The sequence below is a fragment of the Larus michahellis genome, chromosome 4 (genome assembly GCF_964199755.1).
Source record: "Larus michahellis chromosome 4, bLarMic1.1, whole genome shotgun sequence".
Lineage (NCBI taxonomy): Eukaryota > Metazoa > Chordata > Aves > Charadriiformes > Laridae > Larus > Larus michahellis.
The window spans coordinates 26,385,587-26,410,253 of NC_133899.1; the positions used below are offsets into that span (position 1 = coordinate 26,385,587).

Sequence of the window (24,667 nt, forward strand, 5' to 3'; positions counted from 1 at the left end):
GTTGTTCCTGCTTCATTTCTGGAATAATCACATTCCATAAGTCCTTCCTTTTTATAAGGCGTCTGCAGTGCAAGTAGTACTGAATGCCTTAAACACGGAGATGTAGCCTCAGATCTACATTTTATTTTGTAATGTATAATAGAAACCATTTAATTTAAACCGTAAGGATTTTCTGTCAATTAGTGCAACTAGGTGTTAAACCTGTATAATGGAAGAGATTAGATGTTAGAGAGTCGTATTAAACTTGAATTTTATGGAAACAGATGACAGTAATTCATACTACAATGAAGAGTGTTTCACCTTGAGAACAGTTTCAGATTTTGCCCTAATTGGCAATGAAATTATTAATAACCTGAATCCACTTCCAGAGCTGGCATGTGCTTTGACAAAAATTGACCACTATCTTTAATAGTAATTGGCACCGTTGTGGGTGCTTTCAGCAGACCGTAGTGGCGTGAGGGTTGTCATGAGCAGGAGCACCCATGGGTGCTTGGGAAGGGCCGGCCGTTCCCCCTGCACTCAGCCCCGTTAACGGACAGGTCAGGACCATCCAGACCTATTTAAATGCTCCTACTTCTTGTCTAAGAAAAATACCGAGCTAACCCTGGGGAACTATTTCCCGTTTTTATTCTTCTGCCATTTTATAAGAAGCGTTTAGTGCCAAGAATATTTAGCACTAACCTTTCCCAATGTATTCCAAATGGCAGTCCCACGTGAAACCAGTGTTTCCCTATTAAATAAATGGCAAACTTTTACTTACCTTTTTTCTTCTGGCCTGAAAATATATATATATATATATATTTTTATTTTTTTTTAAACTTGAAGAAAAATCCTTTGTTCTGCTGATGTGGAATTTCTTAATGAAGCTCTGAGGGCATGATGCGACATGCAAGTGCAGCTCTTAAGGTACTGGAGGGGCCATGTTAGAAACTGCTGAGTGGCTGAAAATGCTTTGTGTTAATTCACTTTGCTGCAGGACTGGATCTGGTACTCAGAACTTTTCTCCTCTAGTTACTGTTTTGCCCTTTCATTTTATCACGTTGGGTAGAAGCAGCGCCGGTTTTGCTATAGAAAAGGTTTGCATGAGTGGAGGTGGAAGTCAAACGCACAGAGTATAGTGTAAACCAAGCAAATTGGGAGCTCAAATCGTATAAAAGGTGTTCTTGGAGATGAGAGGCACATCTGGCATTTTGCTCAGAGTGCTTCATTCGAGTCCTTGTGTCTTTCAAGAGCTTTGTCAGGGTCTTTGCATTATCTTCCTGGTCTTTGGGATAAGGATGGAAGTGTCCGACTGCATCTATTGACTTGCTTCTCTGTCAAAGGATTTTGGGTGTAATTTATGCATGTGTATTCCTTGTGGCCTCGTTCTTTGATTTGCTCATCTCTCAAGAAGAACCACAATCAGGCCTCTGCTCGTGTTCCTTCTCTGCAGTGCTCGCGATGGTGCTCCTCCATTGAATGGCTTTCTATATTGCCACTTCGGCATTCCAAATTCTGGATTCAGAAGGCCTTGCTTCCAGAGGCAAACTGAGGTGCAAGGTCCTGAAATTGGCTCCCCTTCATGCCGGTGGTTATGAGAACCGTGGTTTAGGAAATGAATTCTCTTGGAGCCTCTAATAAAGTTGATGGATTTATTGAGAAATCAAGTCAATCGACTTGAGGTGCTAATAGCCAAGGAAGTTTCTATGGACTGCATTTTTGTGATAAACTCATTTTATAACTCAGGGATTAAAAAAAAAGGGGGTTATGCTGACTGTTGTGGAGAGGGTGCAGTTTGTGTTGCTCTTTGGATGGGCAGTAGCAGAATGAGGAAGACTTGGAAAGTGCCTTGTGGTTTGGAATGAATTTTTCAAGCCTGCTTTTGCAGTCTGCAGTAGTACCTGATTTTAAATAAGCTGCAGACCAGCATCCTTGCTTAGCAGTACATATCCAAGCTAAGCTCCAGGCCCCTCTGTCTTCACTGATTTACACTGAAGCTCCAGTGGCTTAAGTGGATTTATAGTTCACCAAAACCCCAAACCTGCAAACATTTATATACCTTCTCAATTTAACTCAGGTGAATAATCCCATGACGCCTGGTGTTAAGAGTTCCTCATAACAATGAATATAAATCGCGCGCCTATAAAGAAGGCCGTGCTGACACAGTGTGCAGACAGCTGCCTTCTCCCTAGAGACGAGAGATTTGCTTGTTTTCTCAGATAAATCAATTGACTTTGCTGGAAGAGTAAACTCAGCGGGAAGTGTTCGTGTGCATAAAATTAAGCTTTTGCACATTTTACTACATGGGGCCTTATTCTGTTGTGACGTGAAAACTGAACCTTGAGGTTTGGATTTGTTTTGGTTCCTAAATGCCTGACGGTAGGACTTGCTCGTCCCACCATCACCTGGCAGGTGGGATCACTGCACTTGTGTGTCTCACGCACCTCTGTTTCACAAAGGAGAGAATCCCAATGATCGTCCCTGGGGTTCTTGGCAGTTTTATTCTTTAGCCCCAAGCTTTTACCACTTGACCTCAAGTACATAACAGAAGTCTTAGTGGTAGTCTAGGAGATGTCTTCAGGACGTGGTAAAATCACCTGTCCTGCCTTGTTCAGATAGACCTAAACCTTCCTCCCAGGTATTTGTCTAACTGGTTATTATAATCCAGTGATGGGGACTCAGTTCTCTTCCTCAGCAATCCATTCATGTGCTTCACTGTCCTGATTTTTAGAGATTTTCTTCGCCCTAGAGCTCCTTCGCTCTTATTTTGGCCGTTACTTGCTTTCCCATCCCTACTGAAAACCAAGAACAGTTTAGATGTCACTTGGAGATAATGTTTCCATTCTGAAAAGCTGCTGTCCTCTTTTCCCTAATGTTCTTATCTCTAAACCAAAACAACCCACCTCTCACTTTTTTCCCATGTTTTACGGACGTGCTGCCTGTTCCTCTCAGCTTTTTAGAAACGCTAGCTGGGTAAGAAGAGGCAAAGTCTCTAAGGGCAATTGTATCCCTGTCAGTGTGTGAGGAGGAGCTATACAATAAGATTTGCATATAATTTCAAGTAACACCAACACAGATTGATGACCCTGATTTTTTTTTCGTTGAGGTTACTGCAAAAGAAAAACTAGACTAAACACTGGAAACTGACATAAAATAAATATATGTCTATTTTCCAGTGCCCTTAATAAGCATCGTCCCACAACGTGTTTGGTATAATTAACAAGTACTTTGACAAACAAGCATAGGATGAATAGTTTCCGCACCTAAATTTCTGCTCATTTGCTGCGTTGGCAGGAGAGTTCCACTGTGGGTTTGAGGACGGTAACATTTGCCTTTTCACTCAAGATGACACGGACAATTTCGACTGGACAAAACAAAGCACTGCCACTAGAGACACAAAATATACCCCGAACACGGGGCCAAACGCAGATCGGACGGGCTCCAAGGAAGGTAAGCTCTAGCAGAGTGCCTGCTCCCCGGCACTGGGAGCTCTGCTGCTCCCTTGGGCTGAGGGCCCTCTCCTGGACAGCCAGTTCTGCCAGCAGTGTCGTTTTTCCCGATCATACCAAGAATAAGCGTATTTCAAGGACTTCAAAAAGAAATTGCCAGTGCTGAGGCGTGTGGCTGGTCCCAAAGCACAACCCGCTAACGGTGCCATTAACCATCTTGTGTTGTTTCTATTGTGCCATTTTCAAAGCGATTGCTTTCACGTCACCATCTAGTGGGGAAATATCCTGGTACATCTTGAAATAGTCTTCTTTATGTCATTTAAATTCTAACCTGGACTCTCTCAGAGAGTCACAATGAGAAATTTTGTTGCCCCGTTTTTACTTTGGGTGTTGCTAAAATGTGTAATTCTCAATCTGCTACCCCGCTTAACAGAAGCGTGCCATCCTGACTGCGGTGTATATTTGCATTTGAAAAGTCAGACGTGTTGTCCTGGATTTATCAAGCACTGCAGTAACTCAACGCTATTTTATTGTATGCCCCCTGCTTGCACTACCAAAGGGGAAAAAAACATACTGCATTGTATTTGCTTAGTTGGATTAAGTAAGTATTATCTCTCTTGTTGGCACAGGCCAGGATCAGAATAATTTAATATTGTCTTCTTTTGTCAAACATGTGATTGACGTGGCCAGTTGAAAATGTTCCTTGAAAGGTTTACGTCGAGATATTTTCCCTTTATTTTAAAAGTCCTCCCCGCTCACTGTTTATAGGAACAAATTGCAACCTTGAGAATGAAGGCTGAACCCCATCATAAAGATTTTTTTTCTTGTGCTTATACAACATTACATCGATTTGAAGTTGTTGACGAGCACTGACCTGCTGGGCCTGATTTTAGTCTCGGTAGAAAACATGTCTTTGAAGCAGTTGTGGAAAACACATGGGCTTAACGCAGGGGAAATATGTCCCAGAAACCATGGTGATGCCAGATGAGTGTGCAAAATGAATCAAGATGCTTGATAGCTCTGGTGTCTTCCTGTTCGTACACACGTGTTGGATGTTGAGGACTGCAACCTGACAATTTCCGTTTGGACTTTCCCTAGGGTTCTACATGTACATCGAGACATCCCGCCCCAGGCTGGAAGGAGAAAAGGCCAGACTTGTTAGTCCTGTTTTCAGTGTCGCTCCAAAAAATCCCTACGGAGCTACGAACACAGCTTATTGCTTCAGCTTCTACTATCACATGTATGGACAGCACATAGGTGAGAGAAAGCCAATGACCTTGTCTTTTCATTTTGGGAGAAACAGCAGGAGAAATGTCCTCTTGCACGAAACAAAAGCATGGGAGCACTGCCAACACCCGCAGGGCCAGTTGCCACCAAAGCTGGCAAGAGAGGTGCCTGATAGCGTCCTAATTGCTGTAAAAATGTGTTTTCCACTAATCAGCACGCTAGCGGGAGCCCCTCTCATGGATGGGAAGTGTTTCGTGCACGCGTGAGGTTTCGAGCGTGGGAACTTTAGAGTGTGGAAACAGAAAAGGTGACGTTTGCAAGGACTTTGCCTGAAAATAACACAGAGCTTTGAGCCGCTCCTCGCTAGGTTCAGGATCAAGCGACGAGCAGCAGACGCTCCTCAGGTGCCGGCGGCTGGAGTGGCACAGCCTGTGTGCGACACAGAAGCACACGGTTCCTTTGTAAAAATCACAAACAATTGGCTCGCAAGCTGCGGGGGTATCTATTTTCAAGGTGTACCTGTATGTCTGTTTTCAGTCATGGCTCTTTCAGCGCACATGTTCGATTTCTTTGAGCGGTATGAAAAAAAGGTGTGGGAAAATGTGAAAGTATAAACGACAGACAGCCCAATTTTCTAAATCACATAAATCCCTGTGGGGTGCTCAGTGCTTACCAGTGTCTCAAGAGGCATTCCAGTGCCAAGCTGACCTCACTTGATGCATTTTTATATATATTTCAAGGGCAAGCACATCCTCACAGTGCGTTCTGGTGGTTGTTTCGGGAAACCTTTGGCTGCCACCAGGCAGAGTTCAGGTTTTAAACAGAGCAGACAAGTTCCCGTGGTTTTGTCAAGTTGTCTCTGCGCTGCTGAGGACCCGAATGCAGCCCCAGGGCCGGATTCTCCCGGCTCCACGGTGCAGCGGGAGCTTGGCTCTGTATCGGAGGGGAGCGATTGAGCCATGCCATGCTAAGCAGAAAAAATATAAACTGCCCCATAAGACTGTTTCTGCTATATGACAGTGAAGAGCAAAGTTACGAACACGAAGAGTCAAAGAGTTTTTCTGGAATAGCTTAGGGTTGGGATAAAGTATAAGAAAAACCGCCACAGAGGCTGCAGTTGGTGCGATTTTTATTATTTTTTTTTTTTTTTGGTCTACCTTATCAGCAAGTGTCTGTGTTCTGACCTTCTTTGCTGAGATTGCCCTTTCTTATTGACGTTTATTTTTTGAATTGACATGTATAATGTCAGCTGATGAAGGAGCTGACTCACAGGTGAAGATGGGGCAATGGTGATTAATGAGCATAGTTACATAGAATTTGTTCATGGCAGTGTGGACACCTAGTTGCCAAAAACCAAAATTGCTCGATACCATTTTTCTTCTTTAATGTTAAATGTTCTTTAATGTTAACCCCCACTACCCCATGTCCCTCAGCACCACGTCTGCCTGGCTTTTAAATTCCTCCAGGGATGGCGACTCCACCACTGCCCTGGGCAGCCTGTTCCAATGCTTGACATTAGGTACCATCATTTTAGCTGATGTTCAAAATTATCCAGTTGTAAACCTTCCCGTTTATCCAGCTCGGCATCTGTGCCCGCTGTTTGGGTCTTTGGTGTCTCTGGAGAAGAGGCGGAAAAGGTCTGTAGCGATAAGGAGAGGTACTGGGGAGTCTTTGCAGAGCACAGATCTGAGATGAGCACTTACGCTGTGGCACCGCTCCGACGAGATAAACAGGGAGCTGCGTCCCATGCCATGGCAGCGAGATTCAGAAAGATAAAGTGTTTCTTTACCTGAAATAGATGGCTCTTACTTGCAAGTCTGGTTGTAATTCCTGACAGATCGCACGGAGCTCGCTCTGTGAATGCTGGCTGCCAGGGAAGGCGCACGCACTTAGCTCCCCATCCTTCAAAAGGAGAAGGCAGATTATCTCTTAAAACTTAAAAGAGAAATAGAAGTTCCCGTTACTTAATTTGCAGCAAACAATGAGCCGTTGTTGGGGAACAAGAGAGTGAAGAGTCACCATCCTTATTGTGTCTCTACGTTGAGACAGAAAGAGGCTGTAGATCCCTTATAGCTGTCACCATCTTTTAAAACAATCTATATTTCCAATTTTTCCATCTACACCCCAAAATGGGGCATTTCTAATTGACGCTCCAAGAACAATAATTTTTCTTATCATTAGCGAGCCAGCACAGAACAAAAAGTGGAGGCAAAAGATGCTGTCGGAGCACACTGTGAAAGCTGTTTGTGTCCGCATGGTGATGAGCACTCAAAATGTCACCCCAGGGCTGGAGGTGGCGACGTCTCCGCAGCGCCCTGCGCTCTCTTGGCAGGATCTGTCAGAGAGGAAACTTCATTCCGTAATTCACAGTAGTTACTCTCTGTCTCCTCCTCAAGAGTCACTTCGTTACCCATTTGTCCGGAGTTTGGAAGAGTTTGTAGATGAATTCTTGCTGGACACCCCTCAGTGTGAACCCTTTAGCCAGCCCACCCTCCCTCCCCGGCATCACCTTTGCAAAAGCCGTGGAACTTTTCCAAAGCCTTACTGGCAGAATTTCCAGGAGGAGCATCTGCTGCAGGCGTCATTAGTTAAGTTTTCAGCGACGTTTTGGGGCATATCTAGCAATGAGGGTCAGGCAGGTACATCCATACTAACCAACGTGCTGGGCATATCTGGTACAGTAATGGCTATTTTCTATTTTAAGTAAGATTGCTATCATTCTGCTATTAATTGGAAGAAATTATGTGACACAGAGAGGCTGAGTGTGCTATGAACAATCTTAAATCTCTGTAGCCTCAGCAGTGATGGAATTACATGCTTTTGATACCTAAATTGTTCAGTTATTTCAAACAGCCCAGCAGCATGGGCGGGATCCCCCTGCACAGACAGGCGAAACAATTAGCCAGTAATTCATCCCTTGCTTGATACGAGCATTGCTTTTTGTCTTTTAGAAAAATAACATTGTATATAACTCTGTTTTCTAACTTTAGGTAGTCTTGTCTAAGACCCTGCCTTTTTTCAGACCACAGACCCAACGCGGTTGTTGAAAAAAAAAGGGTCTTGGAGAGAAGCAGATGGGAAGGAAGGGAGAACCGTTTAAGCCGGACAGTATAAACCTTGCCCAGGAGCCGCTGCCGTTGATGGGAGAGGGCCGGGGCTGAGCAGCGCTTGCTGTGAGCAGCCCTGAGACGTATTGCTGGGGCTGCAGGGAACCCTCCCGAGCGCTCCCCTCCTTGCGAGCCCTTTCTCTTCCAGGTCTTTTCTGTTTTACCCGGCAGCGTGCGTGCGGGCAGAGACAGACTACCCTTGTTGGAAGCCGCGTTTCCTTTGTGCTGCTTCTGCAGCCTCCCCTGCGTGGGGAAAATACCGTGCTGCGGCGGGAGGCAGGTGGGAGACACGGTGCCGGCCGGGCGCTCCGGCGAGCATCGCTTCCCCCACCTCCTTCAAAGGCGATGTATGGCCTCATCCTGGGCACCCTGGTGAAATAGCCATGATGAGAATATTTGCTGCTCCATTACACGTTTAGCCTTACGTTTTTCAAGGCACTGAGTTTGGCCGTTGCACGAAATAAGAACTTTTTATCAACAGGAGCTGAGTCACCGTGCAGCTGCCTCAGATCTGAGGGGTTTCATTGCGAATGTAATTTGTATGAGCTTCCCAGCTGCCATTCCAAGCTCCCTAAAAAAAAGTGGTCTTGCGTGAGCTTGACTGTCTGAACTTTCTCCAAGGAAGACAAATGCATTGATTTATATAGTGCAAAGAGACACCACTGCCCCACACCTCTGCAGGTTAACAGCGGTGAGCAAGAAGGGACAAAATCTCCAAACTATGGGAATTACCGAACCCTACAGTTCAGTAATTCAGTGAAGTGGGTGCGTTTGCTGTCTCGTGGTGCACCAAGGCAGTCTGGCTCCCATTCGTGGTCTAAAGCAGGGATGTTAATGGGAGAGAAGGGCTGCCAAATGCAGACAATCCGTTACCTATTGGAAATAATGTCTGTGCTGGAACCAGTAACTTAATGGTTGTTGGTGGGGAAAGAGCCAGGGCTGTGGGGTGTTTCTGCACAGTGAGGGACAACTTTTCCAAGGTTATTTGACCTGAGAGGACTAGGTTGTCCTTCAAAGATACTCTTAGTGGTAGTAAGGGCATCACGTCTATCTCTGAGATGGATTTGCCAGGCTCTAAGGCACTCCATTAGAAGTTGGACAGTCTTTATAAACGAGAGCATAAGGCAATCAAGTTGCTTATTTATCCTTGAGTTAGGAGGTTATAAATGCCTTCTTTGCACTAAAGCAACCTCTTTTTTGCCCATCTCCCCCTGGGAAGCCTCATCTCCCTCCGGAGCTGCAGGGAGCCATGGGTGCAATCGCGCTGCCTGCGCTCCCTGCACGCTCGGTTTGCCTCTGCTGAGAATTCACGTCACCAGGTCACGGTGTTCCCAAGCTTAAAAGTTTTTCAATTTACGACAAGAAGCTCTCCACGTCCACCCAGACCCAGAGGAGGCCCGTGCGGAATGAGCCGGGGAGCCATGCTGTGCCCAGCCCGGCATCTCTGCTCCGTCAGAGCGCCTGATCAATTCCAGTTCTCCACCTCTCTTCTAGGAAGCTTGAACGTTTACCTGCGGTTGAAAGGGCAGACGGCGATAGAGAACCCGTTGTGGTCTTCAAGTGGAAATAAGGGACAGCACTGGAACCAAGCTCGCGTTAATATAAACCCCCCGACTTCATTTCAGGTAATGGCTTCTGCATCGCTTCGTGGTGCACAAGCACCGCACGCCGGGAAAGAGAATGTTCGGGTTTTGGAAGGGGGGACCCGTGTACGCTGACCCTTTCCTTCTGACACAGGATTTCACAGCTTCATTTCAGCGCTGAAAGCTGCTTTATGGACAGATAATTGCTCTCCTTGCTGTAAATAGGTGAGCACCGTAGAGCTTAATAGTGCACGCTTTAACGGCAGAACAGCAGCTCTTTGCTTGAAGACAAAATGTCTTTCAGTTTTCAGAAGATGCTGTTAGACGACATAAAACATCTTTTTATTTCAGATTAGCAACTGGAATACGTAATTCCTTCCGGTGAAAAAATGTTTAGCATCCACATTGTAGTGCCTGTGTTAGAGGTCTCTTGAAATACACGGGTTTTCCGCAGCAAAAGGAATAATGATCTTGGGGTCTTTGCTGAAAGGTCCCAGAGCTCCTGGTACGGCAGAGCTGCGCAAGTTACGTGAGTTGTGACAGTTTTTCACACGTTTCCGTTTTGCTTTGACAGTGAGATGCTGACAGACTAGTGTGGGCAGTTCTCATTCACGCTGCGAGCGGTTTGTAGCTGGAATAGACCCAAAAAGGCAGCTGCCGCGAGTGAGCCGTCCCCGTGGCTGAGGCTGGGAGCATCGGCGGGGAAGGCAGGAGTCACACGCTGTGCCCTGCAGTGCGGTGGCCTCCAGGCTCCTCTGTCCCCTGCCTGCAACCTCCCGGTCCCCTGGGGAGGGGGGGGCGAGTCAAAACTGCTATCTTAAACGTGCAGATTGGGATTTACTCTATGGATAATTACTGGTCCTGACCCCTTGGTTTTATTTCCACGCGCAAGAGGCAATGACAGAAATGATTTGGCATAGGTGATCGCAGAAGTGTTGCGTAGGGGGAGATTAGAGGAAAACTGAAGGAGAGGGATATGTGAAGAATAGCGTTACATGATGTTTGAGCGGAACAAAGTGGCAGAACTGGGGAGGAGGAGTGCAGAGAAGAGGGATACGAGTGATAAAGTGCACTGAGAGCGTGGGGCCGAGTAGAAGGGAGCTGGTCAGAGCGGGTGAGCTTTGTGTTGAAGTCAGGGTAAACCCAAAAAGCCTGAACAGTGAAGGGGATTTAGTGTCTGAACATAACAAATGGACTGGTAGAGGGAGTTCAACTTCAACTGGGGAAGTTGAAAGCGAAGGGATCGCAGTTGTGTCTGAGAGGGATTCCTGAGACCTGGCCAGGCTTTAGCAGAAGCAGGAGAAGGACAAGGACATCAGCTCTGGGCCAAGAGGTACAAAGGATTTGGCACCAGCAATGGAGAGGAGTGGAGGAGGGTGATGGGGTGCAAACCTGGGCTCACCTCATCAGTATGGAGAGGATGGCATGGGCTTGGGTGGAAGGGCAAGCTGGGGAGCCTGCCTTGCACGGGGCAGCCGTGGTGAGGCACGGGCAGAGCAGGCAGCAGCTCCGGTACCCAGGCTGCTGCTTCCACCGTGGAATCTGAGCATCAAGCCCTTGCGCGGGGCCCCACTGCTTTCAGAAAAGTTACGGGGGTCACCTCTGCTACTGGTGCTCCTCGCTCGCATTGCTTCGAAACCACCTGCGCTGGGGCCACCAGCTGGTACACAAAGTGGAAGCTCCTCTGCTTGGCTGTTTTTCACCTTTTACATTGCTCATGTTTAAAGGCTGCAGCATAAACTGAATGTAAAGCCGTGAAGCTCCGCACAAATATAACAAATAAATGTCAGAGTGGTTGGAACCTTAAATTACACTTTTAGCAGCATCAAACAAACTTTATTTTCCATTTAGGAGTCTAAGTAGAAAAGAATATAAACCTCCCAGTTAAATTTAAGGAGAGTGAATTGAAGTGAATCTTCACAGTAAAACAGTACACTGACACAGAAATTAAAACTTTTTATAGGTTAATTTATAGGAGTAAAAGTGCAGCCCAGATTTGTTTTATACCTTCCCAGTCCCAGAGATATATAACAAAGCTTCAGTCATGAAGAACTGAGAGGACTACCGTGCTTGGAATCAGAAAAAGCTTTGCATAAAAGCCATCTTAGTCAGATATTCACTTATTAAGTATTTTTAAAGAGGAAACACAGATAAAGAGGGCACGTGGAAGTGATGCATTGCGTGCTGGCATCCCACAGGGTGTCAATTTAGTTCAGAGTTGAGCAGGAGCCACCTGCCTAGAGCCATGCTTTCCTTGGCACCTCCTTGTGTCAAAGACATTTTTTGCAAAAGAGGGACTGATCTGCCCTGAAGTAAATGACTCTGACGGACAGCTGAGATTTTCAGCCCCCTACAGCAAGTGTAAGGGTTTACACCCTTGTCATCACCCTGTCCGGCTGGGGACATTCATGAGGCTCCTCTCTACTTACTAGGAGACTGGCCAGAAGGTAAAGTCTGCCTGAAATGTGGCTGAGGAAGCACAAGCTGAATCCCCCGGAGGCACTGGGGGTAACTCTGGTGGCACTGCGGGGGCTAATTTCCACTTCCCCTGTCAAGGGAGCAGAGTGGCCTTTGCTGCGTCCCTCTATTCTTCAGCTAAATGCAGTATTTTTAACAGCTTTGTAAAGCCGCGGACATGCAGATAATAGGTTTTGCGGGGGTACTGATAGGGAATTCTGATCATCTGGCACCTCCTGCCAATCGCTGTGAGCTGCAGGCTGGATCGTGCTCCGTGCCATGCCAACACTCATCTGCGGTGATTTGTTCTGAGCATGTGGCCAAGCTGGCTAACAACAACCCCTCTCTGAGGCCCATAAAGCGCATTGCCAAATGCAAATTTTAATTAAATGCTGGCCGTTGTATTTGTGTAGAGTCCTTTTGTCGGGAAACAGTGTTTTTTCATTATCAGGAAAGATTTGACTTTAAACTCCATTGGCTGGTGACGTGCCTGCTGCCAAAGGAGCAGGAGGGCAAGCTGTACTTTGGGGGAGAAGAGAAGACACTTTCCTCTCGAGCTGAACACTTTCCACCATCAGAGGTAGAGTCGAAAAATTGTCAGAGGGATAATTACTTGAGACACTGTTTTCAGACAACAGGGTAAATTATGGAAAAACTTACTGTTTTCCCAATTACAGTTCCCTGTTGCATTAATATCCACCTTGTTATAGTAATTAACCTACGGTGTCGCGCTTCAATAAAATACTGGCGGAGTCTCCTGCTCCAAATGCAGAGCTTCCACGTTTATTTAGTGCTCCCAGCACAGACCTTACCACCTGGCTTAGGACACACCGGGCGGGCTATAAATACGTGCTTTATGTTGCCAGCTTATGGCTGCAGGGTCAGGCACCTACCGGGGATGCTCAGCCTTAGGAAAAGGAAGGAGACGAGATGTGTCTGTGGCCAAGGTTGAGGGACGTGCCCTCCGCGGGACGGCGGAGTGGAGAATTGCCGGTGCGATGCGATGTCTGGTGGCATCACGCACCGTTGTGATACGGTCCTTGAGTGATACGCATCCAGCTGGACCAGCTACCAACCCCCGCGATCTCCAGGGTCATCTTCCACTGCCCTGAGCGTTTACTCGTCATTTATAATGAAAGGTATCCATTTCAAATGAGCAGCTCTGGTTAAACTGCATTAATGAGCGAAGAAATGTCGGAAGCTGCCAAAAAAAGAGGCTTGGATCTGTGTCCTGCTGAAATCAATGACAAGAGAGAGCCCATCTGAGTGCCCCAGACATCTCCCTGATGCAGTTAGATCATTATGAAGAGTAATTTAAGTATTTTGCTCCAGATGGAATTAATTTTTTTTTTTTCAAATTGACTCTACCCCCAAGAGTTAACGTCTCCATTAGCGCCACAGCACGCCCTTATAAAATTCATTGAATTTCATGCATATATTGTTGCAGATTAAAGTTAAAAAACTTGTCATCCAAGTTAACCAAAAATACTTAAAAGGACTGAGGGTGGCGGGGGGGGGAAGGGAAAGGAGAGATAACTGTGCAAATGGTGCTGCTTGGGAAATATATTCCTTACATAATTCCTTCATCTTTTTAGAAAGACTTTGAAGTTTTCTAGTGAATAAATTTCTCGCAACGCAGAACGAGTCCACTCTTTGGCAAAGCTAATTAAGCAGCAGTATGGCAGAACAACATCACATCAGCTTTGGGGAAGGAGAGCGGATAACTTTGTTTCTTTAGTACAGTAGTAATCCATGGCTAATAGCAAACATTATGGCAAATAATATTACCGACCTTGCAACGAGCCATTCATCTCCACACAGGCACCGTCTCCTCTCCCAGCTGTAGCCATTGGGGTTTCAGACTAGGAATATTTGACAGAGGGGGATTAATAGAAATGTGATTTCAAGATGCCTCAAAATCACCGGCATCCATTTAGCAGAGGTTAAAGCCTTAAAGAGGAATAAAATCTCTACCGTGACCCTCTCTGTGATAAAACACATCGCAATGTTCTCTGACAAATATAAAACCAATCCTAGAAGGGATCAAAGCTTCTAGACATGATGATGAGCAACTAAAAGGGCCAGAAGAGAAGCGGGGCTGTCACTCTCCTCAATTCTTGCTGCAGCAGGAGATCTTGGAGGTTAAAATCCACCAACGTGATCGCAGGAAATCCCCACGGCACTTCAGGGGATTCAAATTACTGTGAGGGCGGTGAGCCCCTGGCCCAGGTTGCCCAGAGAAGCTGTGGCTGCCCCATCCCTGGAGGTGTTCAAGGCCAGGCTGGACGGGGCTTGGAGCAACCTGGTCTGGTGGGAGGTGTCCCTGCCCATGGGGCAGGAACTAGGTGATCTTTAAGATCCCTTCCAACCCAAACCATTCTACAATTCTATGAATCACAGGTAGTCCCTTTCCAGCCCCTTGAGATAAATTCAGCCTTTGCGTTATGGGTGAAGGAACACCAGCCTGGCTACTGAAAGGTTTCTCCCAAGCTTTGATGGGCTAGGGGAAGGTTGCAGGATGGCATCTCCTCTCCTCCTCCTGCCATCAGGGAGGTGCCACCGGGGCGCAGATGAGTGAGTCCAGTGTGGGAGATGAGGTGGGAGGGACTGGTTGGGCCTACCTTCAAGAGCCAGAAACCTCATGTTACTGTGGAGTTTTTCTGGCTCCTGTGTCTTTTCATGCCGTCTGTGGTTGAGTAGATGCTCGGTCCTCCAACACCTTGCAGATGCTGTTCTTCAAGTTGTGCCTCTGCTGTTCGCTTCAGGTGGCAGGAGTTTCTGGGAAGAAACACCCCAAATCTCTTTAAAACTTTTCCTCCGTTTAATCCTGCTCTTTGCTGCAGCAATTCCGTACTCGCATAAATACACACGTTACAGTTAGTGGCAAAGCTGACCTGGAGACACCAGGAAGACAACTAGGCAGATGATGAGCAGATCTGCTATTTTTCAGCCCATTTTGAAATGCAAAAGCCTCCACAGGTCACACACCCTCTGTGTTCACCTTACTAGTATGTGTGAACTCGGTTGCGCTTTTCTGCACATGTACCTTGTTCCAAGCCCATCCATGTCGTTTAATGACGCACAAAATGCAGCTGAACATTTTCCATTTGTCACCCTCTGATCTGCTTGTTCTTTATTTTTTTTCCAGCTCATTTTTGAAGGGATCCGGGGCCCTGGCATCGAAGGTGATATTGCTATTGATGATGTGTCAATTGTGGAAGGAGAGTGTATGAAATCAGACCAACCGGCCAACAGTAAGTGGCTCTTCCATACTGGGGCGGGGTGAGCAAATTGCTTCTCGTGGTTATAAATTTGAGACTCCTTCTGAAACGGATTGTCTCCAGGAGAACAATGTATTATTCGGTTCAGATGGAGAGGCTTAAAGTGAAAAGTTTTCCTTGGAAGCAAGCTCAGGAGTCAAAACGTTGTTGTTGTTCAGCTAGGGCGATGCTGGTTTAGCAGCCTTGTGAGTGAAAGGCCGGTGGGTGTTCGGCAGAGGGGAGGGCGGGGGGCTGCTCTCTGTGGCGGGGCTGGGCTGGGCGGCCAGGTTTCGAGAAGGGCAGACAGATAAAGCAATGTTAAAAAAAAAAAACGTTCAGGCGGTCCAAACAATATGAAATTAATGAATAACAGTGTTGGGATTCCCCGTGGACCTTGTTTCATCCCTCCACCCCCACGTGTGCATTACAATACAGACCTAAACCACGCAGCCAGGTGGTTCTTCATCCCAACGTCTCCTGCCTCCTTCGTTTGGCGAGTGCTGTTCTCGTCCCCTCTTTGTAGGAGGTGACCTTGCAGAGCACTGTCCCTGCAGAGACCGGGGCTCTGCCAGAGAAGGTTGGCGGCACTTGGTGTGACACCGAGTTATCGCCAACCCCGTTGTCCTCCAGCCCGTTGCCTTCCCTGGCTGCCTCGGCGTTGGTGTGCAGGACGGGTTACGGTGGCCGAGCCTTTTATCTTCTGAGCCTTGTAGCGATGCTGACTGTGTCTGGGCAGCTCTTTAATTCTACCTTTTTCCCCCCTTTTTGTAGATTTACGATCAGGTGCTGTTGGGACATTAGCGCATATACGACTTATCCCAGTTATCATCCTCATGTCTGTCTTAAGTCATCAGAGGTGACCTTATCCTGGCAGAGGCTACAAAAGATTCACCAGGCACTGGCATGAAGAAAGAGTCTTTGTAAAATGGACATTTAAAAACAAACTACCAAAGATTCCTCCACTGACTGACTCAAAAGTTAAATAAATACATAAATAAATAAAAAAAAAAGTTAATTAAAAAGCACTGGGGACATAAAAGGCATCACAGGAGTGTAACTCACTATGAACCACACGTGAGAACGAGATCTGGCCTAAGTAAGGAAGAGACCTTCAGGTGCTTTTGTGGTCAATAATGAATACAGCATCGTCTGGTTGAACTCTCGGAAAAGAGCTATAGAAACCCTTGTCAAAGCACAAAGTCATGGCTGGTTTTGTTTCAAATGAATAGTTTGCTTGTTACCATGGAAACCTAATGGCCTGCCAAAAAAAAAAAAAAAGGAAGGAGAGAGAGAGGAAATAAAAACAAAAGCAGAGAGAGAGAGAGAAACACCTCACTGTAAACAGGGTATGTGAAGAGCTGGCATTCATTTTCCCTTCAAGAAGGTTTTTAGTATAGGGTTAAATAAATGTAGGCCCTTTCTACTTTGGCTGTCACCTCCCCTAGAGAATAACCCTAAATCAGAGCTGTTTTAAGACATTTCTGTTTCATTTCTCATGGCTATGCTTGATAACTGTATGCTGTCTCCTTTTGCATGCATTACTATCCAGGATGTGCGACCTGGGCTTACATATTACACAGGCTTATTGGAGTTTGCTTGCGGCCACTCGAACACCCCTCTCCCCTCCCCGACTAAGTCATCTGTTCTAATGAAGTGAAGAAACCAAACCACCGACTTTTATAAATTGCCATGGAAACCAAGTGCCTTCAATGAAACAAGCCTGATTTAAAAAATAAAGATAAAAAGATAAAAAAAAAAATAATAAAAAAAAATGAGAATAATAGTTTCAACCCAGAAGCTTGCACTGCTAAAATGTGGTTTGTGCAAACTATTTTCTAAACAAACTACGGAGCCTGGGTGTGCAGACTGCAGGCAAGGAGACGAAGCCGCTTCTGGAGATGGATGGACCTAAGCTGCTGCGTAAGCCCTTTCGGATGAGATGTTTGTTGTTTAACCTTCCAGACAGCCATGGCCTTTCAGCTTATTATCCATTAGAAAATAGCTTCCGTTGGTCCTGGAAATGGGAGCAGCACTCTCTTTTTTTTTTTTTTGTTGTTGTTGTTGTTTTTTCAGGTTATCAAGTGGGTCAACCAGAGGAAAAAGGTTGTTAAGATACACTTAGCGCAGAAGGTGGTAGAACTTCACACAGAAGTGATTTTTCTTACTCTGACCTCCATTGGCAAGGCAGCCGGCCCCGGCGGGACGGGGAGGCGCGCGCAGGGGACGGCGGCGCCGACCGAGACACCACCAAAGCCCAGAGCTCCCTGCAGACTTGGCGCCCGCCGACCACCCAGGGTGCCATGCCCCTGCCCCGCAGCCAGACTCTGAGCAGATCGCGAAAGATTATTTTGTTATTGTAGCGAAATAAAAAAAAAATAAAAAATAAAAAATAAAAAAAAAAATCCACTTTTACAACAACGAGAAAAAAAAATAAAATATAAAAGCTGTACAAATGGTTTTGAGCTACCCGAACACCTACCGTTAGCCAGCCGGTTTTCCACTGCGTTGTAAAGTTCCCTTACAGTTGGTTATGACAATTTGAAGACCTTTTTCCTTAAATTATCTCAGATTTTAACTTCATTTCAAAAAAAAAAAAAAAAAGACTTTTGTCTAAAGAAGAGTATTATTATTATAATTATTATAATTATTATTATTATTATTCTGTGTTCTCTCAACACCCTAGGATTAAAAGAAAACCTGATATGCAAGTAATTGGAGTACAAACACGAAAACAAACAAACGAGTATAATATTTGCAAATATGAGTATAAAAAGCACAACGAGATGCAGTAAAACAATGACAAGGCTTGATTTTTTTTATTCTGTAGAGAAATGTTTGTGCAAATTCAGTAATTCAACTGAAGAGATAATTTTACAGCTATGTTCAATAAAGCCTCTTTCCAGGTAAGGTATGCCAAGTGGTACGTGTGTTTGTTGAGCAACGTGCCCAGGATGGGTGCAACTGGGATGGCTTGGTTTTTCCCCTGGTAAACTGGTGGTGTCTGAAGACTTAATGGTCCATACTGGTCATGCTCGGGGGCTGGAGCGTTCCGAGGATGCTGCCGGGTCCCTGGTTTGTAGGCGGTTGGCGGTGTCCATAATCATCCCCCGCACCGCGGCGGGAAGGCTGCTCCGAAGACGGTGGAAGCTCTTGAGTCTGGATAGACTGTGAGGTTTGACAGCTTTAAAAAAAAAAAAAAAAAAAAAAAAAAAAAAAAGGCAGATTTCCCGCTGGCAAGCACTGGATTTAAATTGTGGATGGAGGACCAGGTCAGGTATGGTGAGACCTTGACGCAGATTTTTTGCGTAGGAGGTTGGTGTGTCTCATAATTCAGGATTTGTGGAACCCAAAATGTCACATGTCTCCTCCTGCTGATCTCTCCTGAAAGCCACAGAACTGCGCGATCGTCCGAGAGGCTCCTCTGTGGGCTTTTTTGGCGTGACTGTCGTCGGAGGGGCTGGCCTCGCCCAAGGCTGCTGAGGAGCCCTGCCAGAAGTGGATGCGCGGGGGGTTTTGGCAAGAGACTCTCCTGTTACATTTCCTATCCCGTCTCTGACCATCGTGCGATCTGGGCGGCTCCTTTTTTGCTCATTTTCCAGTCAGCAGCAGCTGCCACGATGCTCCGGGCTGGAGTCGGGCTGGTGCCGCAGTCGGTGCTGCATGAGGCCCCCACCGCTCGGCGACCGGCACCACTTCGCCGCGCTAAGCTGATGACAGACCTCATTCTGCTGTGTTTTATGACACCCGATTTCACTGTCCTGAACAGATGAAACAGGGAATATGGAAAAAAAAAAAAAGAACGGCCATCTGTCGATCGCTTTGAAGTAAAATGTGAAATGGTTCTTTTCCTTTAAAATATTTTCCTATGTTTCCCTCGAATTTATCCCTTCCAAAAATAGACTCAAAGTAAAGTGAAATTTGGAGGCCCGTTGGTCAGCACAAGCCAGGAGAAGCATCTTCGAAGTGCTGGGCAGAGCTGGGGCTGTGGGGCTGGCGGCGGCATGCCGGGGGACTCCGCGGGAAGGGAAGACTTGGAAAGCGGCCTGCAATGTCCTCTCGAGCTCGGGCAGCTGTGACAGAGACAGCCTGAAGATGCTGGAACGGAGAACATGCTTGCTTGTTTAGGTGCCAAGCTAAGACTGCAAACTGAAATCCCTGTTTCCTCTTTGCATTTTGATTTTTCTTTCCCTCGGTCGAGGACCGTGTTGAGTATTTGATAAAGGTTTTCAACTGACAGCCAAAGACCGCAGTCGTCCTTCTTTCGGGGCAGGATAATCTGTTTGTCCTGAAAAGCCCAGACCTTTGTGCGAAAGGAAATGTATTTCCCATGCCTATTTCAGTTTTACACTGCTCTCTTGGGTGCAGAAGAAGGTGCTAAGAAAAGCTGTTTTTCTCTTTCAGGTATTAATTTAGGAGTGGTGTTATCTTCCTTTACATTCCCAGTGTAAACCACCGAGAAGGCAATGGGATTTTACTTTGTCTGGGCCATGAGCAAGAAGTACAAACTGAGCTATGTATTTTCTAGTCTTGATTTTTTTTTTTTAATTTTCTTTTTCAGCCTGGTGTGAAAATGGATGTAGTATTTGTAAAATCTCTGGACTGACAATCAGACAAAGGGAGTTTGAACTGGCGGCTTTTCTATGAAATCTAGTAAACGCTATGATTCAGTTCGTGGGTAACCAGTCTAGTGATGTTTCTGATGGATTTTTAAATTGGACATCAAACGCATAATTGTGCAAATGTGGACTTGGCAGCAGCCACGACACTTGGCTGCTGGGATCAGGGGCCATGGTTTCTGTGGGGGTGGCTGTGGGAGCGAGCTGGGTGTTCCAAGGCAGAGGTAGGTGGAGCCCATGGTTAACTTTCCGGTTGTTTTAAATCCTTCCTCAGAATGCTTGGGGGGAATAAGGATGTTATGAGAGTGCTCCCCTTTCGTTGCCTCCAACAAAGCAACCCAAGTTCATTTCTGTCCCAAAGCACATAGTTTGAATGTGAAATCCCACATACAATTACCAGGTACTTTGATCTCGCTGTGCTACCAACGCACCACTTCTCCAGCCAGGCTTGAATCCTGGATGAGACTCAAGGAAGGATAAAAGAGCATAGACTAAAAGGCGGCAAACACATTACAAATCACGCTACAAATGGACAATTACGATTTGAAGGCAGGAGCAGGTCCTTGAGAGCCCATCAAAGTGGTGATGGCTTATGTGATGAAGGCGTTAACTAGTGGAGGATCTTTACACTGGGCTCATCTCGTATCAGCCAGTTTTTGGAGATTGTTATCTAAGGGTGTGCTACTGTCAGGCCCACAGAAATCCTTAGAAATGTGAAATTTCCTCTTACATTTTGGGGAGGAACTGCTGGTTCACCCAAAAGAGATGGAGCTACAGCTGCCAGTCCCTGAGCGGCTGCAAGCCCCACGCGCAGGGACCGACCTCCACCGATGCCGGAGCAGTTTCCTTCTTGACACCCAGCACTTGAATCACTGGTGTAAATGGTGTCATTTAGTTTGAACAGCTTTTGGGGGCAATTAGGATCCCCAAACTTTAAAACAGAGTTAATCAGTTAAAACATCAGCTTTTTGTTCAAGTTTGGTTTCTCTTTTATTGCCTTGTAAGGTCAGTGAAATCCCTTTGTAGTGAGTAGTTTAGTCAGAATGATCCAATTTTTTTCCACCCTTATTGGAAGAGGCTTACCTGGTTTTACTTTTGGAGGGTTTATTCGCTAGTAATGTTTTTTCATGTATCAAAGGGTAATTGAAACTCTCTTCCTCCCTGAGAAGAACTGTGATCCATCAGAAGAATGGCTTTCTAGAGCAGCTCAATAAAAAAGATACAGTTTGGTATTTTAAGCACTCTCTGCCTATATATGCTAGTAAAGAGATTGGGTGCCATCTGGATTAATTGTTGTATTTTCCCATGAAACTATAAAAAGCTATAAAAAAGGTTATTATTACATTTCTGATTTTTTTTCTTCCCAACAAAGCAACGCCACAGGAGCGTGCTCCCTCATTTACGGTTGCCCCATCTCAGCAGCACAGGAGGAATTAAACCAGCGGGTACTAACCATTTGATTTTCCTTCGTGCAAAGGAGCTTAGCGACCCACAGCTCATGCAATCCTGCAGTCCTGGGACCGTCGGTCTTCGGAATTTTTGTGTCATTTTTCCCTAAACCTCAAACCCAGTGTCACCCCATAGATCCCATGGGAACGTGCCCTGGTAAGGGAAGGTGCTCTGCGGGACTCGTGCTGGGGAGGGACGTGCTGGGCGATCCTGCTGCCGGCGACCACCCACCGTGCCCCTGCTCACAAATTCATCAGTCTTAAAACCCATTAAAAGGTAGAAGAGGGAGGATGCGTTTGATTTTTGCCCCTTACGCTGCTCAAAAGGCGGTTGCAAAACCTCGCTGCTGGGTGGTTTGCCACCCCCATTCTTGTCCAGTGTAAATGTGTTCATGGCCAGTTTAGAGTCATTTGTTCCCGTGCCAGTAACCTTAAAACATATTTTCCTCTCTTTCTGTTGTTAAGCTCCTTCTGCTCTGTACCCTCAGACCACCTTCAGGCCCCCCTTTTGGCTGTTTTTGGCGACGCCGGAGTATCTCTGGGTTAGAAAAGATATATGTTAAAAACTAGGAGCTATTATTAACCCAAACACAGGGTACTTGGGATAGTACATCCTGGTGTGACATACCAAAATACAACATAGTTTTCCTTTGCATCTGTCATATTAGGGAGCTTGTACTATGAGCTTTCTATTATGGGAAGGATGTTTTATTTACCCCCCACAAAAAACCACATCCACAGTCTGTGAAGATGTCACCCCACTTACACTTGAGCGCTTCTGGAGGGCAAGTCTTTCAGAGGTTTCAGTGGTGACACTGAGATTTTCCTTTAATAAACTATGATCTTACCCATATCTCTCAGGAAATAGTTGTGTCATAACGGGACTACTCAAGTGAGAACAAACCAGTCAAGTCATCAGAGAACACCATGACACTGTCCATGTGGGAAGCAAATCCCTCCTCCCTGTGTGCCCCTCCTCAAACACCCCAAAACATCCAAGTTCAGCAATGAGCTCCCAGTCATTCGCCACGTTTTGTGACTTAATGAGAGCAACTCTAGTACTTTGATTAAAACTCTGTGTTGGACGCCTGACAGGAAACATAAATAGGAGGATTATGTTTGCGTTCCCCCTGTAGGTGCGTCTCCATGCGTCTGGTGACCTCACCTAACATGGTCTCCCCTAGCTGGTTCTTTGTATGACGTGATCAGGTTGAGTGTCACCTTATCAGAGCTTACCAGGGACCTGTGACAGGTGATTTGCCATAAATTTCCTTCCATTTCTATTCTCTGTACATTTTTTTCCATTGAGAAAGAGACTTGAATGTTGGCAAGTGCTTGGAAAATTAATATTCATGTAGCTTTGCTCACAGCTAAGGTCATGGCTGGCAACAGGAGAAACATCACCACCGATTCCTCAGGATCCAGGATCTTTGCATGCAACAAGTCTTCGCCTTCCGCAGGCTGGAGGTTTGCAGTCCTCTGCCCATAGGGCAGAAACAGGAACACTGCAACAACCGCGACTGCAAATCCATTGAATCGTTTGTGAAAGATTTGACCACAAAAGAGATTGGAGACACGCATGTCACTGCGAGTAAGAATTAGCAGCCTCAGCACCTTCTCAGGAAAGATCAGATGCGCTTCTGCTTGCACACTACCAACTGCAAAGGGAAAAAATCTGTGTGTTTGTGTGTGTAAATATTATATAAATAGCTGTAATTGTATGTATTTAATGTATATATAATGATTATTACATTTTAATGATCTCAAATATTGTATATAGCCAAAACTTGGTCTCTTATTTTACTAGCACACCCACTGTACATTTATTTTTTGTCATTGTTGTTGATGTATCTGGTTAAATTACAAACTGGTCTCACTTTTACCTCGAAGGGTATATGTTCTTTATGTACATTTTATAAAGAAAAAAGAAATCACTCAGTATTTTTGGTTACCTTTTCAATTGCCAGCAGTATTTTCTGTCTTGTCCTCTTTGGCTGCATGCTGCCTTTGCTCCTGCCCCCAGATCCACTGCGGTGAAGAGCAGAGGGCGGTCGGGAGGGACTGGGTTTGGTGGGCAATATTTCGTGCTTGATGGGTCCCTGCCTTCCTGAGAAGGCCTGTCTCTCCCCATCCCATCCCTCCACCTCTTGCTAGGTACTGAACGGTTTTGATTAGACCATGAAGAGGCCGTGCCACCCTCTTCTCTACTGGGGCCGTTCCATCCCTTGCTTGGTGCCAGCAGAGTAAGAAGGTTTAACCCAGCCATACAGACAGTTGAGGGTTGAAGTCCATTTCGTTGACTTTCCATAACACCCACACAATCCCTGGGAAGCAAAACAAGAGAAGCCTGCATGAAGATGTGTGCGCCATGCCAGAGCAGGACCTTTCAGAGCACTCCTCCCCATGCCAGCTATGTGGGTATAGACGTGATGGGCACGCATAGCTATCCAGCTGTGCATACCTGCCTTTGTGTACTGCTCTGGTGTAGCAAAGCACCTCCAGATCCAACCTGCATCTTACTGCATGACAGGTCCGGGTTTGTCAAGGTCAGTGGCTCTGAGGTCCAACGTGGAGGTTGCCCATTTGGACCTCAACAATCATGGGGGTTGATGCCCATTCCCCGCTGCAGGTGTGATGTGGGTATTTGTTTCTTGTCTTCTATTGAGACTGCAGTTTGGGGCCAGGAGCTATCACCATCTCTGGACTTGTACAGCACAACTAGGCACACTTTTAATCAAGGGGTTTCCAGAGCACTGTAACATGAAGAATTAGAAGAGTTATTTCTCCCTGAAGTATGGTATCAGCTCATTTAAGAATGCGAAGGCTCCGGATTTTCACTGGCTAGCTACCACATAATTTGAAAAGGCCTAAGTAGACCATTAGACTTCTCTGGTGTTTGGATAAAGTGCTGCTCTCCGATTTGCCCGTGCTGTGTGTCCATGGCACGCTGCTGGAGAAATGAATGCACAAAGGGCAAACCAGCACCGAAGAGGGAGCCCTCGCTGGGGTTCCTTCTGCAGCTGCGTTGCGTTGGTCTGTGTGGAGATAAACTTTTTTACAGCCCTTCAAAATTAGAAGTCTATTTTTATTGTAGGTGAAACGAGACTACGATCTACATACATACTTTGCTTCTTGTTACGTTTTGCAAATGCTGACATTTCTTTGCCCTTTTCAGTTATGGTGGTTGCCTCCGTCATTTTCTTGATTAGATTTGTGACTGTCAGCTGTCAGCTTCTAAGCACGTGTTCAAATTAATTCACAAGATAAAACTCAGAGTTTCCAGACAAGTCTTACTCTCCGGTGACCTCCACTACAGGCACTGGCAAACAGCAGCACTGAAATTCACAGCATCAGAAAAGAACTCTGCCGGCCTCTTAAAAAAAATTCCACTATCCCACTGGATCTCACAACCTGGAACCCTTTCCCTCATCCTATCCTTAGGATATTCACTGCTCACACTGATGGGCTGAAGCATTTTCTTTACTTTATTGCAAACGTATCGACCTGCTCCTCCTTCCCCTCATAGTACTTATGTCTCAGC

At 46.0% G+C, this 24,667-nt stretch overlaps 1 protein-coding gene across 3 annotated transcripts in view; it reads left to right on the plus strand.

Moving 5' to 3' along the window:
- The window catches only part of MDGA2 (MAM domain containing glycosylphosphatidylinositol anchor 2), a 366,795-nt gene extending 343,787 nt beyond the window's left edge, over positions 1-23,008 (plus strand). For all 3 annotated transcript variants that reach the window (XM_074583599.1, XM_074583600.1, XM_074583601.1), the window contains exons 13-17: positions 3,274-3,429; positions 4,527-4,685; positions 9,257-9,387; positions 14,951-15,056; positions 15,834-23,008. In XM_074583599.1, the coding sequence (XP_074439700.1) occupies positions 3,274-3,429; positions 4,527-4,685; positions 9,257-9,387; positions 14,951-15,056; positions 15,834-15,922 (641 nt within the window). In that variant the 3' untranslated portion in view covers positions 15,923-23,008. The remainder of the gene's footprint in view (positions 1-3,273; positions 3,430-4,526; positions 4,686-9,256; positions 9,388-14,950; positions 15,057-15,833) is intronic.
- The last annotated feature ends 1,659 nt before the right edge of the window (positions 23,009-24,667 follow it).